This window comes from Pezoporus occidentalis, unplaced genomic scaffold (genome assembly GCF_034315485.1).
Source record: "Pezoporus occidentalis ecotype Australia unplaced genomic scaffold, CSIRO_AGI_Poc_V1 ctg250, whole genome shotgun sequence".
In the NCBI taxonomy this organism is placed as follows: domain Eukaryota; kingdom Metazoa; phylum Chordata; class Aves; order Psittaciformes; family Psittacidae; genus Pezoporus; species Pezoporus occidentalis.
In genome coordinates this window covers 466,178-482,920 of record NW_026914395.1, presented here as the reverse complement: position 1 = coordinate 482,920, position 16,743 = coordinate 466,178, and the positions used below count along the sequence as shown (strand labels likewise).

Sequence of the window (16,743 nt, the reverse complement as noted above, 5' to 3'; positions counted from 1 at the left end):
ATGGGCCTTGCAGGAGAGAGAAAATAAAGGGTGGTAGAGTAAATACTGCTCAACGTGCTGCTGCTGCCTGCTGTGATAGCAGAGCTCTCAGCAGAGGGCAGGACTGCTGCTCTCTTCTATCACTGTTCCATCAGCCATCTCTTCATGCAAGGGGCAGAAGCTCCCACATAGCACAAGGAGTGTGAAATGAAAGATAAGGAGGTTGGGTTATGCAAAAGGAAGCAAGCTTCAGCTTTTGTGACCAGCTTTATGCAAGCAGGGATCTTGGCCGTTGGTGCTGTGCAGCACCATGCGGCCTCACAGGACAGCTCTGGCTTGGGTGCTGCTCTTCATGGTGCCTTTATTTGCAGTTCCCTGATTTATGCCTTAGGGAAAGCTGACTTTGAGCGACAAGGGAGTGGAGCTCTGGCAGGATTCATGCTTGCTCTAGCTTTGTTGATGAGACATGGAGAAAGCTATTGAATAGCCAGGTGTGAGAGAATGCAGGACAGAAGCAGCCTGTCTGTGAGGCCCTGGTTGTGACAGGAAGCAGGCACAGTTCACAAAGCAGTGTTAACTGTGGTAAATTCCATTTGGGCCCCTGGCACCAGTAGCTGTGACTGATCTCCCCTGCAGGCCCCCTGCTCTTGGCAGTTCCAGGTGGCAAAGCTCATGCCACCTTTCACTTCTCCCTGTGACCCCCGTGGCTTCCCTTTGGTACTTTCTGTGCAATGGAGGATGGGAGGAGTGCAGCACTTCTGAGCGGGATTGATGCTCCTTATCCTTTACACAGCTATTCCCTAAGTTAAAGCTAAGCACGAAAACTGCTCTGGCTTAGAGAAGGGATCAGGTAAGGGCAGAGAAAACTTCCACCCCTCACTGCAGGCTCCTGTGGCCTCTCTTGGTACATACCTGGGCCTCAGGGTTTGCTCCTTAGAAGAGCACAGAGAACAAAACCTGCCCTGCAGAGCCTGGCATTTCACTGGCGTTTATGCCAAATGCTGGGCTGCTGCTGACATCCCTGAGCACTTCCAGCTCAGCTGGTGAGATCTGGGCAGATGCTGTCATCCGCTGCTTGGGAATAACAGCAGTCCCTGCAGGGGGGAGAGGGGGTGGTGTTCCTGGTGAGGCTGCTGGGCCTGGAATCCTCCAGTGCTCTGTCAGTTGGCTGCTCTGGCAGCACGTGTCACACATGCAAAGGGAGCTTAGTACTGCAAGCGTGGCTTGGTTATCAGAACAGGGGTGATGGGTTTCCATGTCCTTGGTCTTGGCCCTGAGCAGCCACAGCCTTGGGTAAGCCACCTCGGTTCACTGCCCCAGTAAAATAGAGCTGACAGCCTTAGCCTGGATAGCCAGTTCTTGGGAAGTATTCCCTGCAGCTGCCTCCCTTTGTACAGCAGGAGGCTTTGTCCACCCTTCCTGGAGAATCTGCGCTGCTTCTGACAGTGTGTTGTCCCTCTTGAGCAATGGCAAGTGCCATCCCTTGATACCTTGTCTCCTTCATAGGGAGACAAGGCTGAAATCCCACCATGTGGCTGGGAATCCAGTTACAGCAGGGCTAACACAGTTACTGCCACTTCTAATTAGATGTGGGCCTCTGCCTTCTTGACTAAAATGAACCTTGCCAGTGTCAGTCCTCTTCACAAGCCACTCTCCCCCTGGTTAGCCACATCTGCCACCAGAGCCCCTTTTCTCCTCTGCTGCCCGCATGTAATTTCCTTTGAACCAAGGTCAAGCGCAGGGATTCGGTTTTGCCCTCTTTGCCATTAACCTTCTGTTCTGCTTCTGTCACTTCCCTGCAACTTCAGCATTCTCTCACCTTAACTCATCTCTCCCATTCCATGCTCCCACAGTAGACCCAAGTGAGTCTGGGGGATAATTCAGTCCTCGGGACTCCTGTCAATGCTTTATTGCATCTCTCTGGGGGATTTCCCTCTGCTGCACTTTCCAGGTTGACATTCAGAAGAACCCATGAGAGAAAGGAAGGAGGTTAAAGACTGGAAGCGCAACAAGTGGCCCCAGAAACGGCGGCTGTAGGGAGCAAAGAATGAGTTTGTTTCACGTGATATTTGGGCTGTTGCATGAAGGGGGCAGTCTGCTTGTAGCCAAAGCCTGACTTCTTCTGTAAGCACATCTGCTGAACTAGTTTGAGTGTTGGCTGGTGATGTCTGCACTTCGTCAAGACAACAGTTAAGGAAGTTCAGCTGCGGAAGTGCTACGGAGCGTGAGCTTCACCAGCACAACTCTGAGGAGTAGCTCCCTCCTGGAGCAGCAGCGTGCGTGCAGGGCTGCCCACACGGGCATCCCAACCCATCACAGGCTTTCCTCTAGGTGACCTTGGGCTCAGCTTCTCCTGCTTGCTTGGAGAGCTGTTGATTTACAATGCAGATTCATCGGTCCTCGCCTGCCTGTCCCTGCCCCTCCTGAATTTGGCTGGGATATAAGAGGCTGTTTGCTTTCTGATGCCAACAGTGGCCATGGCAGAGAGCCCTGCCACGTGAGAGGCAGAGATAGAGCAGAGGGGGCCAAGGAGGAGCAAACTGTGCAGCAGCTATTGCTTCTGGTGGCTGAGGAGCACATCTGCAGGGCAGGATGTCAATGCTTACCCCTGTCCTGCAGCCGCCGGAGGTGAAGGAGTATCTGTCCAAGGGTGAGCGCTTCATCAAATGGGATGATGTGAGTACTACAGGTTTTCCTTCACTGTGTTTTATGTATGGTGATGGGGCAGACACTGTGTTTTGGTCAGGGGTTATGGGGAGGCTGGGAGCGTGTATTCAGTGCTGGGGTTGGGACATGGTGTGTTGTACCTGAGAGCAATGATGTCTGGATGAGAGCTGAGGGGAAAACCAATGGGTGTATGTGTTAGGGGTTGGTGATGTGGCTCCTGCACCTCTTGTTACTGTGGAGGGTGGAAGTAGATGGAGTGTGCCACTGGGTCTGATGTAGGACCTCAGGGTCCCAGCCCTTGGGGAGGTGTCACTGCCTGCAGCTTCTTTGGGGTGAGAGGCAAATGGCACGTTCGGACCTGTCCAGAGGAGCCTGAGGGGCAGGATTTACTGAGAGGACTCTCCGTGCTTTGCAGACAGAGAGGAAATCGGGCTCCAAGTTGCTTCCTCTTATGGCCCTGTTGGAGTGGACAGTGAGAGAGCCGTGTCCTCCTGTGCCTGCTGGCTGTGGGTCTGTGAGCTACCAAGTGTGCAGTGGCCGAGTAGCAAAGGGCCAGAGCCTCGGAGGGTGTTGCAAGAAGCTGCTTCTTTCCAACTCAGTGTCTTCATCTGTCTCTGCAGTCTCTGTTTGCCTTTCATTGTGAGGAGCAGAAAGTGGGAACAGCAGAATGGGGTAGCCCCCTCCTCACTTTCTAAGAAGGCAAAAGAGTATTTACCCCAATCCCCACGTACCTGAGCAAGGGGACAGCAGCTGCCCATCCATTCTGTCTGCAGTGTGAATTGTCTGCTGTGGAGCATGAGCTGATAAAACGGGGGCATGCCAGGTTATGATTATTCACCAAGCTCGGGGGGAAACATGTGATGTGGTATTGCAGCTGAGATGTGTTAGAAGGAGCCTTCAGTAGAAATAGGAGGGATTAGTGCCTACTTTTGTGGGTGTGAAGCTGGAACAGAGTTTTAAGTCCCAAGGCAGTGTGTGGGGGGGATGTCAGTCACTTGTGTGCACAGTAAGCAGAGGCGGTCCAGAGACATAAAGCAATGTCACATACAGCTAGCAGAAAGGGTGGATGCTGGGGGATACAGATGGGATATCGCCAGGCACTTACTGCACTGGCTGTACAGGAACAGGGGGACACCAGGGCATGGTGGAAAGTGCAGCCCTCCCGTTCTTTCCAGTCTCCCACTGCCTGGAGAGTGCATGTGTGGCTGCTTTGGATTTGAACAGGGATTTGGTTTCTGAGAACAGCAGCAGCCAAATGTCTATAATTGCTGCTGACTTTCTGTGCCCACTCCCTGGGGACCACCTGCCCAAAAGCTTGAAGCTGTTAAGTCCTACACTGGGAATTCAGTGGCAGGGAGGCTCCCTTGAAACCCAAGGTGAGTTAACTTGGGCTTCCAAGCCCCAGGTGTTTTATTTGCTGCTGCTTCAACGATAGGATTGAGGGAGCTCCAGTCCTGCGTGGGGTTTTTGCTACATCTTAAGGATTTTTAAGTGTTCCTAAAAGGTTGTCTCTGATGACTTAGTCCTTTACAGACCTGAGCTCCAACAATGAGGAAAGCCTTCTCCACAAGCGTTCTCTTCCGATCGCATTGCTCCGTCTCCTCATGCTTTCCCACTCCACAGTTAGGGCAAGCTACAGAGGATGGTGTAAGAGCTCCAGGCTGCGGGATTGCTGCTCTTTAGGGGTCACAGGCCTGTGGGGTTTGTCCCACCTTTTGAATTGACCTGGCCATGTTACCATAGGTAACGGGTTTGAACTCCTTCCACAGTATGAGAGGCAAGGAATGCAGGGAGATAAGCCTGGCTCCTTACATCCCTCTGTACAGTTTGGGACTGGAGTGGAGCCTTCACTGTACCCGACAGCTTCTTGACCAAAGCCACCTTGTGTAGTGCCTTCACCTCGTGCAGCATCTGCAGTGTGCTGCTTAGAGCAGAGTGCAGCGGGGCTGTTCTGACCTGTCCCACGGAGTTACCCCAACATCTCGGGGTAAGGAGCAGCTCTGCTGTGCTTTGTTGAGCAGCCACCAAGCTGGGGCTGCTGAGCAGGCTAAAGAGGTGAAGTCCTACCACGTGTGTGATAATGTATCTGAAGGACCAGCTTGGGAACACTTTCACGCCTCAGACAGGGCACAGGATAGTAGCTGACCTCTTAAGCAGAGCAGTTATATGTGGATTTGGCTCTGTGCTGCCTCTCAGCCCTCATAGTAGAAGCAAAAATGTTTCTGTCTCTCAGAGGTTATGGATTACATGACTTTACCACACAGTGCTTGCTTTCTGCCCTGGACTTGAACTCTACAGTGTGAGCAGCAGCCAGTTTGGCTGCCAGACCATCTTCCATAGAATTCCCTATTTCCTTTGTTACAGGAGCCTCCCCATAGCAGAGCCCACCTGTACCCCACAGCCATCCATGTGCCTGTTCAGGAGGGGGGACCCTGATCAGCTCCCGCCAGTCCTTACTGCAGCCTCACTTGCTTTCAAGAAAGCTGCTTCACAGGAGATAAGGTTAATCTAGAGCATGGCCCAATACTTGGTGGCAGTACTGCAGTGCCTGTTCTGCTTTTGTGGCCATGTGCTCAGGGAGCTAGCCAGGAGCTCTGGGAACATGGACATCATAGAATGGTTTGAGTTGGGAAGGAGCTTAAGATCATCCAGTTCCAACCCCCTGCCATGGGCAGGGACACCTCGCACTAAACCATGGCACCCAAGGCTCTGTCCAACCTGGCCTTGAACACTGCCAGGGATGGAGCATTCACAACCTCCCTGGGCAACCCATTCCAGTGCCTCACCACCCTCACAGGAAAGAATTTCCTCCTTAGATCCAATCTAAACTTCCCCTGTTTCAGTTTGAACCCGTTACCCTTTGTCCTGTCACTCCAGTCCCTAATGAAGAGTCCCTCCCCAGCATCCCTATAGGCCCCCTTCAGGTACTGGAAGCTGCTCTGAGGTCTCCCTGCAGCCTTCTCTTCTCCAGGCTGAACAGCCCCAACTTCCTCAGCCTGTCTTCATACAAGAGGTGCTCCAGTCCCCTGAGCATCCTCGTGGCCTCCTCTGGACTTGTTCCAACAGTTCCATGTCCCTTTTATGTTGAGGACACCAGAACTGCACACAATGCTCCAGGTGAGGTCTCACAAGAGCAGAGCAGAGGGGCAGGATCAAACAGGTCAACCGTGTCCCTGGTACAGCATGAGAAAGGCAGCAGGGAGTAAAAGTAGAACATAGAGTGCTTTGTTCCGTGGGCAGTTTGCTGTAGTGGAGAATCCTCAGTCTGAAAACTGAGAAACACACATGCACTCTGGAGCAAAGTATGAGTTCAGTAACAAACCGGAGAACCCCAGGGCAAGTAACAGATACGACTTCCAAATTCCACTGCTGGTTTCATCTCAGTAGCTGGGTATTTCAGCTTCACAGATTGCATTTGAAGCTTTCCCAGCAATGGATGGTAGACCTTGTGATCCTGTCTTGTGTTGCACCAGAGGTCAAGTGCAGTGAGGAGTTATCTAGACTGAATGAGCAAATGGGCTGGGACCCAGGCAGAGCACCAAGCATCCTTCATCTCATTCTCCAAAGCGCTCGTGTTAATTCATCTCTTCCCACAGGCTTGCGTGTGAGATGGGAACGGGTGTTGCCTTGAGAATAGCTGTGAAGCTGCTTTAACTGAAAATGCAGAGGCAGAGCAATCATCCAGAGGTGACATGCACGGCCTCATGTGCAGTACATGCCTCAGCTCCCTGTTGTATCGGGGTCAGGATTGGCGCTGAATAATTCCATCTAATTTTGCTCCTGTGGTGTGGGTGTTTAAACAACTGCTGCTTTTCCTAGTCTGTGTAGAGCTCGTCCTTGGAGTTTGAATCATTGCCTAAAGCAGCCTCATCTGCTGTATTAGATGGACTCATCCTTGAACCCTTCCTGGCTCAGGTCCTTCCCTGTAAAGACAGCCCAGATAACTCGTGTGAAGGTGCCCCTGGTGAATGGTATCTCTGCTTTGCCTGGGCTACTCCTGGAGCTTGTAGAACCCAGTCAGTGCCTTGGGGGATAAGGCAGTTCAAATGAAGCAGTTAATTGCATCCACAGCTACTTTCTTCTCTTAATTCATTGTACAGAAGGCTCCAAGAGAGTTTTTAGCTAAACGGGTGGTGTTAGGTGAGACTCAGGCTTCAGCAGAGATCAGGTTCCATAGCCTCACATGGAGGCGAACGAAAATCATCTGGTTCATTTCCATAAGCCAGAGGATGATTCACCCAACGGGGTCTAGATCTGAACTGGAAACTTGCACCCCATGATGGGCTCTCCAGGTCATGTAAGGTGTTAACCTGCTTCCTTCTGTTTGCCTTTTTTTGGCAGGAAACAGGAAGTGCTTCCCCTGTGATTCTTCGAGTGGATCCAAAGGGCTTTTACTTATACTGGACCTATCAGAATAAGGTAAGTGCTAAGGCTTCACACTTGGTCTCCAAATAGCCAGGTCAGGTTTGTGTAAGATTGAAACACTTTCAGTGCTTGAGTTCTGCACTCCAGAGCAGACTGCCACACTCATTCCACCTACAGAGGAGCTGGGAGTCCTGTGCTTCCTCCATGGCAGACTTGTCTTGTCTTCAGATATCCAGAAAAGAGCAGGAGATTAAGCTGTCATGCCAGGGAGATGTGTGGCCTTTCTGTGCTTGTCATGCTGGCATCTTGTACTTGCAAAGTTCACTAGATGTGCTTCCAAGGACTTCGGAGGTCAGAAGAGTTGGTATCCCCGTTACCCAGTACCCTGAAGGGTTCTCCCGTCCAGTTCAGTGGTACAGTTGGAAAGATAATGGCAAGACATGCAATTACATGTATGCGGCTTCAGCTGATGTGTACCTCATGCTGCCTGTGTTATAATTAACTGATTTCTTGGGGGTTTTAGGCATTTTAATTTAGCAAAGGGTAGTGAGCATAGTGCTACAGAGACGGCAGCAAGTGTAGAGAGCGAGTTGTGCTCCTCTCGGGGCAGGGTGATGTGTAAACCACAGGATGCTGGAGGAGAGAGGGAGGCAACAAATGCAGGAAAGAGAATTCAGTTCCTCAGTGATGAGTAGCAATGGGTGGCGGAGAGATCTGGCTGCCTGGAGATGGAAGGCTGGGTTTACTTCTGCTTTCCAGAGCAGGGCTGTGGTTCAGCTCTACTTCCTCCTCGTGACCTACATGCTCAAGAGGCATGGGAGATAAAGAGACAGAGACATTAGTCCTGTCCAGCACCCTGGCCAGGAGACCTGACGTGGTTTGGTGAGCTCTGCTTTTGCTGGAGATGTGCCCCAGTGCAAGAACATTGTCCTGAGGCTGGGGACTACCACATCCTCTAGAAGATGTGTTCTCTTTTCAGCCATCTCCATCACTCTCATTCCTCTCTCAAGATCCACTCCTGGCAGTAGGATTTTTGCTGTGCAGGTTCCAGCAGACAGTGGGAAGTGGTAGCACTGGAGGAGGTGCACAAAATGGGACAAGAGGAGCTGTTATCACCCTCAAAAGTGGGATATTTCCCTAGGTTGGTGGTACAAGGGAAAGGGGCTGGGGTAAGGAAGCAAAGCTCACATGAGGAAATCCACACTTGAGGGGTCTCATCTTCCTGGCAGTGCCATTGATCATCATCTAAACTAAACTGTTAACACATTAGAGAGGTGCACTGGAGCAGCAGCCTGCTTTACATCCTTGGAGAAGAACGTGTCTGGCATCTTTTCCATCCTCTGAGGGGATCTGCAGGCAGGGTGAGCTAGCAGGAGTGGGGGGCAACTGGTGGCAATCATGGGGGGCTAGGGAACGCTTGTGGAGGTCTTGTGCAGGCTGGCATGAGCCTTGTCAGGGACAAGAGATGGGCTCATACAGAGAATGATGTGGTACACTCAACAGCTTGTCTGTTGAGTTTGTGTGGCTTTATTAATCTTTGGCTGACTCATCCTAAGATCTGCTTGGCATGAACAGCAGGACACAAACTGCACCTCTTTTGCACTAAGGATTCGGAAAGGAGTGGGATTGGGAGTAAAACTTCCATCCTGCTTGACAATAAAGTGTTGCTACAGCCAGAAGACATGGTATCCACATTGTTCCTTATTGTGATCTTGGAAAATATTGCCTGCTGCAACAAGTATAATTTGTTCTCCAGATCCATGGTGAGGAGGCACGTTAGTAACAGAGGAAGGAAATTCAGGTTGGATATTAAAAGAACAAGCAACACAAACAGGACAAGTAGCCAGCAGCGAGGACATGGAGTGGGCTGCCTGGAGAAGGCTGGGGAATGTCCTCCATGGGAGCTGCTTTGGAACAGATGAGGTGAAGGTCTGCTGGGAGTGAGCTGGGCAGAGTGGTCCTGTCTGCCTTCCAGCTCAGCTGCTCCGGGTTCAAAGTTGGAGGCAAAAGACAGGCTGAGAACAGGGGTGGGTTGCATGAGCACGTGGACTTGGAGCTGGGGTAATGTTCCCCTGTATAAACCCACATACATGTCATGCACTCCCTCTCATGGTGATCCACACCAAGCCTCTGGCCTCACCCTGAAGAGGACAGGGCTGCAGGCCACTGTCATCTTCACCCAGGCCAGCTTGGACATCAGTGGCTGACGCGTCCCTGCCTGCACTGTGCTGGTAGGAGAGCTCTTCCCCAGTGAGCAGCGCTGACTGAGACTTGCTTTGCAGGTTCTGGGGGCTCTGCAGTGGGTCTCTTCCCTGCTTTTTCTTTCCTCATCTTCCTTGTCCTTGTTCTGTTGTAGGAGATGGAGATTTTGGATCTAACCAGCATCCGAGATACTCGAGTAGGGCGATTTGCCAAGATCCCCAAGGTGAGTGCATGGCTTTGCTTCTGCTGCTTGCTCATGTGGGAAAGACAAGGCTGCCTTTGGCACAAGCTGAGGCAGTTTACTGCCTTTCTGCTACAAGAAGGTGGAGAGGCCCCTGTCTTCTGCCATCACAACCATGTAAATATCGATCAGCAGTCTTTACTCTTGTCCATGACCCCCCCAGGGGTCCTCTTGTGCACCCAAAAGAAAGGTACTTCCAGACTGTGGTGTATGAGCTGTGGGAGAACAATGTGCACAACAGCTCCCCTTCCAAAAGCCTGCCCAAAGGCTCGGTTCTCTTGCACACAGCAGCTGTATTCTCTCCCTGCCCTGCATCTGCCCAGCTTTGATGTGGGCCTGGGACACTGGGAAGCCCTGCAGGAGACTTGTAATGCTTCTCCATTGAGTCATCGGAGCTTCTCTCTTGTGTGAGGATGCCCAGACCCAGTCAAGGCAGCTACAAACCTGTAGTTAGTGACATTTCAGCACAGTGTGTGGTGGGGATTTTTTCCCTTTAAAGGGAAGAAAATGCACTTTCAGAAAAAACAGTGTTTCTTTATCTTTTTCTGTCCAAATAATTCCAGTTGTCTGCTTGCAGGGGGCAGACTGAGGGAGGAACATGAGTATGGCTTTGTTCTTGCTTTCAGTTGTAATTCAAGCTTCCTGCAGCAAAGTTGTCCTTGTTAGGACTTTTTTCTGCATCTGTTTTTGGTTGTTTTTAACTTTTCCATGTATGGCAAAAAGGCAAGGAGAAAACCAGAGGAAAACTGGAGCATGAAAAGGAACAAGGGAGTACAGATAATGGCTGTGCATGGTAACACAGGTGATTAATGCAAAAGGGGACGGTTTTGCAATGAGAGGCTCAAGCAGCCTCTTTGCGTAAGTAGGATGAGTGTTTGCTCAATACTGCTCTGCAAATGTCTATTCTGAGCTCCCTGAGCCTCGTGGTTCTCAAAGGGCCATAATGAAGTAGGTGCTCAAGGCACAGGGAGTTCCAGAACAGCCCCCAGCTCATACAACTCTTAGAAGTCATCATTCCTTCTGAGAACTGTTTTCCTTCTTGGAAATGCACTGAAATGAAAACTCAAATGGTTCAACAGCCTCAGACTTTGCCTGCAATTGGGTTTGTGGGAATAATGTTCGAGAAACCTTCTTGGAAGCTTTGGGTTTTTCACTTGAGAGAATAAAACATTTGGAGCTGGTAGAGGTGGGTGCTGCAGTCAAGGCAGAATGCACTGAGGGGAAGGCCAACGTAAGGGAGAGACATGCAACACTGTTTTCTAGGGTGTTGAAGTTGCAGGAATAACCTGTTTACAGAACGAATTCAGCTTTGATATGGGTTATAACTTGATGGTGTAAGTGGGTGCTGAGGCCATAGGTGGAGATACTTCTGGTGGCTACGGGCAGGCCAGAGAAAAATCTCCTGGGTTGGAGCAATTGGTTAAGGAAGATTAATTGGAGACTTCCAAGAGAAACATATTGGCACAGTGTCAGAGCTGCCTCTAGACAGAGGAACTGCTCCTCCACCAGCATCTTCCTGTGAGGAGCCCCTACTCACAAGACCAACCCCAGTTTTAAAGAGTGAACCACAGCTTGGGGGTGACCACATTCCATGTGCAGAGGAGAAACTATGATGGCCTCTTAAAAGAGGTTTTTAATGAAACCACAAAGATGTTTGTGAAAAGAATGGGGAAATGGATGAGCAGCAGCAGGTATCAAAAAGCAGAAGAGGGAAGCAGTGGCTGTGGGCCATAGTTAGCTCTGAATCTTGTGAGTGAAACTGGAAAGTGGCCCCTATGATTCCCATCATAAGCAAAGGGTCTTAAAGAACAGAGTAAAAGGGGCATCTGCATAGAAAATTTACTGCTGGGTGTCTTGAGAGAGAGAACCAGCAGTCTGCCAGTGCTTGGGCCTGTGGCATCCCAAGGGGTGTTCATGGGTGACCTACAGGAGATGTGGAGAGACCAGGCAAGGTTTACCACTGGTACCGAGTTATCTGGGGTAATAAAATGAGGACTTGCTGCTTTGCACTGATTGACTGCATCGTCTAATAAGTGATACAGTTTAACACAGATGAAATCAGGCAATGCACACAGGAAAAACCCAGTCCTAACCTTGTGTAATAACAGGCCCCGAGCTGACTGTTGCTATTCAGAAACAACATCATAAGGATGTGGTAAAATATCAACAGAGCAAGGTTTGCTCAAAAGAGTAAGTTTTATGTTGGGAATTAGAAGGAAATTAGGAAGTCTTACTGTGGAGACTGAATACACCCATATTTCTGTGCATCTCTAGTGTCCTCATGTCAAATGAGGCAAGTGCTGGAACAGGTAGGGAAGAGCAGCAAGAATACGGAGAGCATGGGATGGCTACTGTGGGAAGAGATCTGAGTCGGCTGGGATTGGAGCCTGCAGATACTGAAAGATGAGGGGGATGTGGAAGAGTGCTGTGCTGTAAGATCAGGAGGTGATGGAGAAGGTGAGCACAAAGCAGTTACTCAGAGTTTCTTCCAGTGTGAGAGCTCCACATCAAGTGGAATTTTCCAAAGGCAGGTTGAGCACAAGCAGAGGAGGAGCTGCTGGTTTACACCTCGTGTCCCTGTGCTGTGGGATGCACAAGTCCCAGAACACGGGAGTTAGAAAGTCAGGACAAGAAGGAATTGCCCTTTGAGGGTGATTGAAGGCACGATAATGCCTCTGCTTTAGGAAGCTGCAGAAATGTGCCAGGGACGTATCACTGTTTGCCCTGTCATACTTTTCCCCAGGCATCTGGTTGGATCCATGGTCTGCCCTGGGGTAGCTGCTGTGTTCTATCCTTTGCCATAGCCCAGAGACAGCGTTTTACAGTCCTGGGAATTGGCTACAGCTCATTTTGTCCAGAGAGACAAAGGTCAAGCACCAAGTGATTTATTAAGCATTCTCCACAGGCAGAGCGATGCTCTTGATGACAGCCTCTGCTGTGCAAATCCCGAGTGCTTTCTGCATTCTGCATTTCACAGAGACCCTTTTAAAACAAGTTTTATTTCCCTTTTCCTTTCAGGCAGTTTTCTGACATTTCTATGACAACACGTACTCAAATGCACTGAGCTGGCTCCTTATCCATCCTATCCATGCTAGAGAGGAGCTCTTCATCAGGGATTGTACTGACAGGACGAGGGGTGATGGGTTCAAACAAACAGGGGAAGCTCAGGTTGGAGATAAGGCAGAAGCTCTTCCCTGTGAGGGTGCTGAGGCGCTGGCACAGGGTGCCCAGAGAAGCTGTGGCTGCCCCATCCCTGGCAGTGCTCAAGGGCAGGTTGGACACAGGGGCTTGGAGCAAGCTGCTCCAGTGGAAGGGGTCCATGCCTGTGGCAGGGGTTGGAGCTGGAGGAGCTTTAAGGTCCCTTCCAACCCAAACCAGGCTGGGATTTGATGATTCTCTTCTGGGATGATGGGGAGGTGTTATGTGGGCACCAAAATGGTGGGAGAGATGCGCTGGGAATGTCTTACTTCCACATGGCTGAGCTTTCCAGGATGCTCCTGCCCTCACCTGTGCATCCAGCTGGCTTTCCTGGGAACAGAACTTGCTCAAAGGGATGCAGAAAGCAGGGGAAAGTTGTTCCCATGGCTCACATCTCCAGGCAGGGCAGCTGTGTCTCATGTGCCATTACAGAGGGTATGAATATGAAAAACTGATGTGATGAAGCAAACACAGATTTGTTAGAGGTTGGGGGGGGGGGGGGGGGAATGAAAAGGTGCTGCCTCCCGTCACAAAACAATGGCTTGGGATGCTTGTGGGATATAACTGCTGAGATGAACACAAACTGCTGTTTTGTTGGCTAGAAATGGAGGAGAAGGGGTTAGTGGGTGGTATTTAAGACAGTAAAAAGATCTCAGCTGTGGGGAGCTTTAGCCAGTACCAATAGCAAATTGTGCATCCTGTTCCCCTTCTCCACATCCTTTCCCCCCCCTGCTTCTTTGCAAGTGATGGCACAGTAAATCCACTGTTTCTGGGGGGCAGAGCTTGTTCTGCTTTTCACCCTGAATTGTGGCGGAAGGAATTAACATGGAAATGCTTTATTGAGAGTATGTGCCCTGCTCCTCTCCTCTGCAAGGTACAGAGCCCTTTCTGGCTCTTCAGGGTGGACCATGCTGAGAGCTTTTCAGACCAATGTAGGTGAAAGGAGTCTCCCTGCTTGTCGTGTGGCTGCTGGGAGTTACCCACTCTCAGTAGCACCTTCCTACTGCTGCAAAGCAAGAGGTTTGGAGTTTGGTTTTGTAACCTCTCTCTAGACAGCAAGAATAACACCAAAGCACCCACACTAAAAGCCTCTTCTGTAAAGACCTGCTGTCATACGCACTCCTGTGTTGTCGCAGCGTTGTCCCTGCGAGCTGGGAGGCAGGGTGCAGTGGGATGTCCTTCCTGAGCAGCAAGTGTTTAGCGGGTAATAGCCTGTAATGCCCAGAGAGTGGGACACTGAATAAGGGACAAGTCACTAAGGGCTGGCAGCAGTAGGAGCCACCTCTGAATCATAGACTCAACCAGGCTGGAAAAGACCTTTAAGCTCATCCAGTCCAACCATTGCCCAGCACTGCCAAGGCCACCATTAACCCATGTCTCCAAGAGCCACATCCACACATCCTCTAAGCACCCCCAGGGCCGGTGCCTGCAGCCCTGCCCTGGGCAGCCTGTTCCAATGCCTGAGCACCCTCTGGGGCAGGAATTGTTCCTCAGCTCCATCTAAACCTGCCCTGGGGCAGCTTGAGGCCGTTTCCTCTTGTCCCATCCCTTGTTCCTTGGGAGCAGAGCCCAGCCCCTCCTGGCTCCATCCTCCTGGCAGGCACTTGTAGGCAGCCATCAGGTCCCCCCTGAGCCTTCTCCACACTGAACCCCCAGGTCCCTCAGCCCTTCCCCATCACACTTGGGCTCCCGGCCCTGCCCCAGCTCCATTGCCCTTCTCTGGCCCTGCTCCAGCACCTCAAGGTCTCTCTTGCAGTGAGGGGCCCAGAGCTGAGCCCAGGACACAAGCTGCAGCCTCACCAGAGCCCAGCACAGGGGGATGAGGAGGGCCACAGCTGTTTGCTCAGTAGGAAATGATTCCTGGAGCTGACCCTGCCTGGAGTCAGGCACTGCTGTGCTCTCCCTGTGAGCACTCTCCTCTCTCTTCTGCCCATCTCCCGAGCCTTTGCTGACGGCCGTGTGAGCGCGGAGCATGCACACAGCCTGGTTCATCCTGTGACCTCCTCTGTGCCTGTCCGGCTTTCCCTTTCTCACCCCCTTTGCTTTAGTTTCTCTGGGAGCTGCTCAGTGTCCTGCAGTGTTTCTTCCCCATGGCAATGTTTTTGCGAGACAGAACAGAATGAGCTTGGGCACATGGTCAGGAGTCATAAAGATAAGACTCTGGACATAAATGAGGCAAGATAAAGAGCTGTTGGACGTAGCTCAGCAGCCTGCCTCAGCACATCAAGAGGTTATTTACAGCACAATCCTGTGTTTCCCTCCCAGTAACTCTGAGCAGCAATGGCTGCTCCACTGTTGTTTTTCTGATGCACCAGGACCCAAGAGCACTGACACAGAATGGGATAACTGAGCCTGAAGCACGCGATGGTTGAGGCCAGGCTGGGCTGTTGGCTTCATCTCTGGGTTGGCTTAGCCACAGCAGCAGGCGGTGGCTTTGACACCAGCATTATTCATAAACCCAGAAGCTGTGTTTTCTGTCATGATCATAAACCAGCTTCATCGTTCACATGCGTTCTGTTGTTATCGGAGCCAGAGATGCACACTCTGGACGTGTACAAGGGAGGAAATGACACCAGAGTATTCCACATGTCATGATAACAGCAAGGTGATAAAGCAGGGGCAAGTGGTGTTTAGGAACAGCGCAGAGAGCGCCCTCAGAGCCAGGGCTGGGCCATGGACTCTAAACACAGCGTGGGTGGTCAGTGGCTCTGCTGCTTTGCAGGGGGAAGGCAGCAGCTCGGGGGCTGGAGCATCATCTCAGTGCTATGCCATGGACCCAGCAACGTGCCTGAGCACAGGATGGAGCTAAAGAAAGTCTGATGTCCAGACCTCCAAATAAAACAGTGATCACAAGAAGCTGTATGGAGACAAACTGGTACGTGTGTGTGCAGCAGAAAAGCAGGTAGAAGCCTGTGGCCTGCAAAGGGTCTATAAACAGTGGAGCAAGGGAGCATCGCCTACGAATAACACCGAGCTGGGCCCTCTTTCTGCCTCTTCCATCCTCCCACAGCAGTGTGAGCTCTTAGGCCAGAGGGACAGAAGGAACTGCGGGTGCAGAGCCTGCATCTCTCCCTCAGTCAGTTCCGGCTTCATTCCAGAGCCTGCGGCTTGTTCTGTGCCTGTGAATCTCTGTGCTGCTGCATTTTCCAGTGCCTTTAGTAAGGCAGCAGTGAGAGCTGAGAGTGCTTCAGCTGCCTGGGGTTTTCCTGCCTCTCCCTGCTGAATCCCACCACCGAGCAGTGCTAATGAGGACACGAGCGTTACCTGCAGAGCCAAAGGTGCTTGGATAAACTTAGTGCTCCTTTTCCCTTGTGGCAACCAGACAAGCCTTTTCTTCTCCAAAAGAGAAGGTTTGTGGTCACATCCTGTCTTCTCTTAGCACAGGCAGCACATCATGTACCGTGTTTCATAAAGATACAAAGCTGTCAGGGTGCAGTGAGCTTGGCAAATCCCAGCTCGAGTTTGGCTGTATCCCATTCCAAGCAGTGAAAGGGCTGCCTCTGTCTCTTGCTTTAGGCCTGGCTCTTTGTTTCTCTTTGCATGAGAATTTGCTTCTCTCTGGACTGTGGATCTGGTTTGGCCAGATGAGGATTTTAGGGAAATGAGGAAGGTGGGAAGTGAAATATAAGCTGCAGCTGCGTGTCAGCCGCTCTGCCTGTGGCTTGTTGTGTGTTTGGGGGGGTTCAAGTGGATTTGCTAAGCATGTTTTCCCTGTGGATTTGCATGGCTAATACGGTTGTCCTGCTTTTCACACAGCAATTCCTGTTTTTCCTTTATGGCCACCCACAACATGACACTGAGTAATGACACAGGGAAGCTGCAGCAGGAGGTGCTGAAGGAGTGCAGGTTGTGAAAGAGCCAAGATGTGGCAGCAGGTTCCGTGCTCTTGGACACAGTCCTTGGTTGCCTCTCAGCACCCTTCACTCAGTGTTGCCCCATCAGCACTGCGTTCATCCCACAAGGGACGTGATCCCCATGTGGAGTAGGCAGCGTGGAGCAGGCGAGTGACTCGCTTAATGCCAGGCAGGAAATCAGTCACTGGGAAAATATGACCCAGTTTAGATCCCTGACAAGAGCAGAGAATCAGCCAG

General features: G+C 51.2%; 1 protein-coding gene across 3 annotated transcripts in view; it reads left to right on the top strand.

Moving 5' to 3' along the window:
* The first annotated feature begins 2,201 nt into the window (after positions 1-2,201).
* The window catches only part of PLCB2 (phospholipase C beta 2), a 277,519-nt gene continuing 262,977 nt past the window's right edge, over positions 2,202-16,743 (top strand). The window contains exons 1-3 of one of the 3 annotated variants that reach the window (XM_062623319.1): positions 2,202-2,655; positions 6,988-7,065; positions 9,368-9,436. In XM_062623319.1, coding sequence (XP_062479303.1) covers positions 2,572-2,655; positions 6,988-7,065; positions 9,368-9,436 — 231 coding nt within the window. In that variant the 5' untranslated portion in view covers positions 2,202-2,571. The remainder of the gene's footprint in view (positions 2,656-6,987; positions 7,066-9,367; positions 9,437-16,743) is intronic. The other 2 variants (XM_062623318.1, XM_062623317.1) reach the window with 2 other exon arrangements.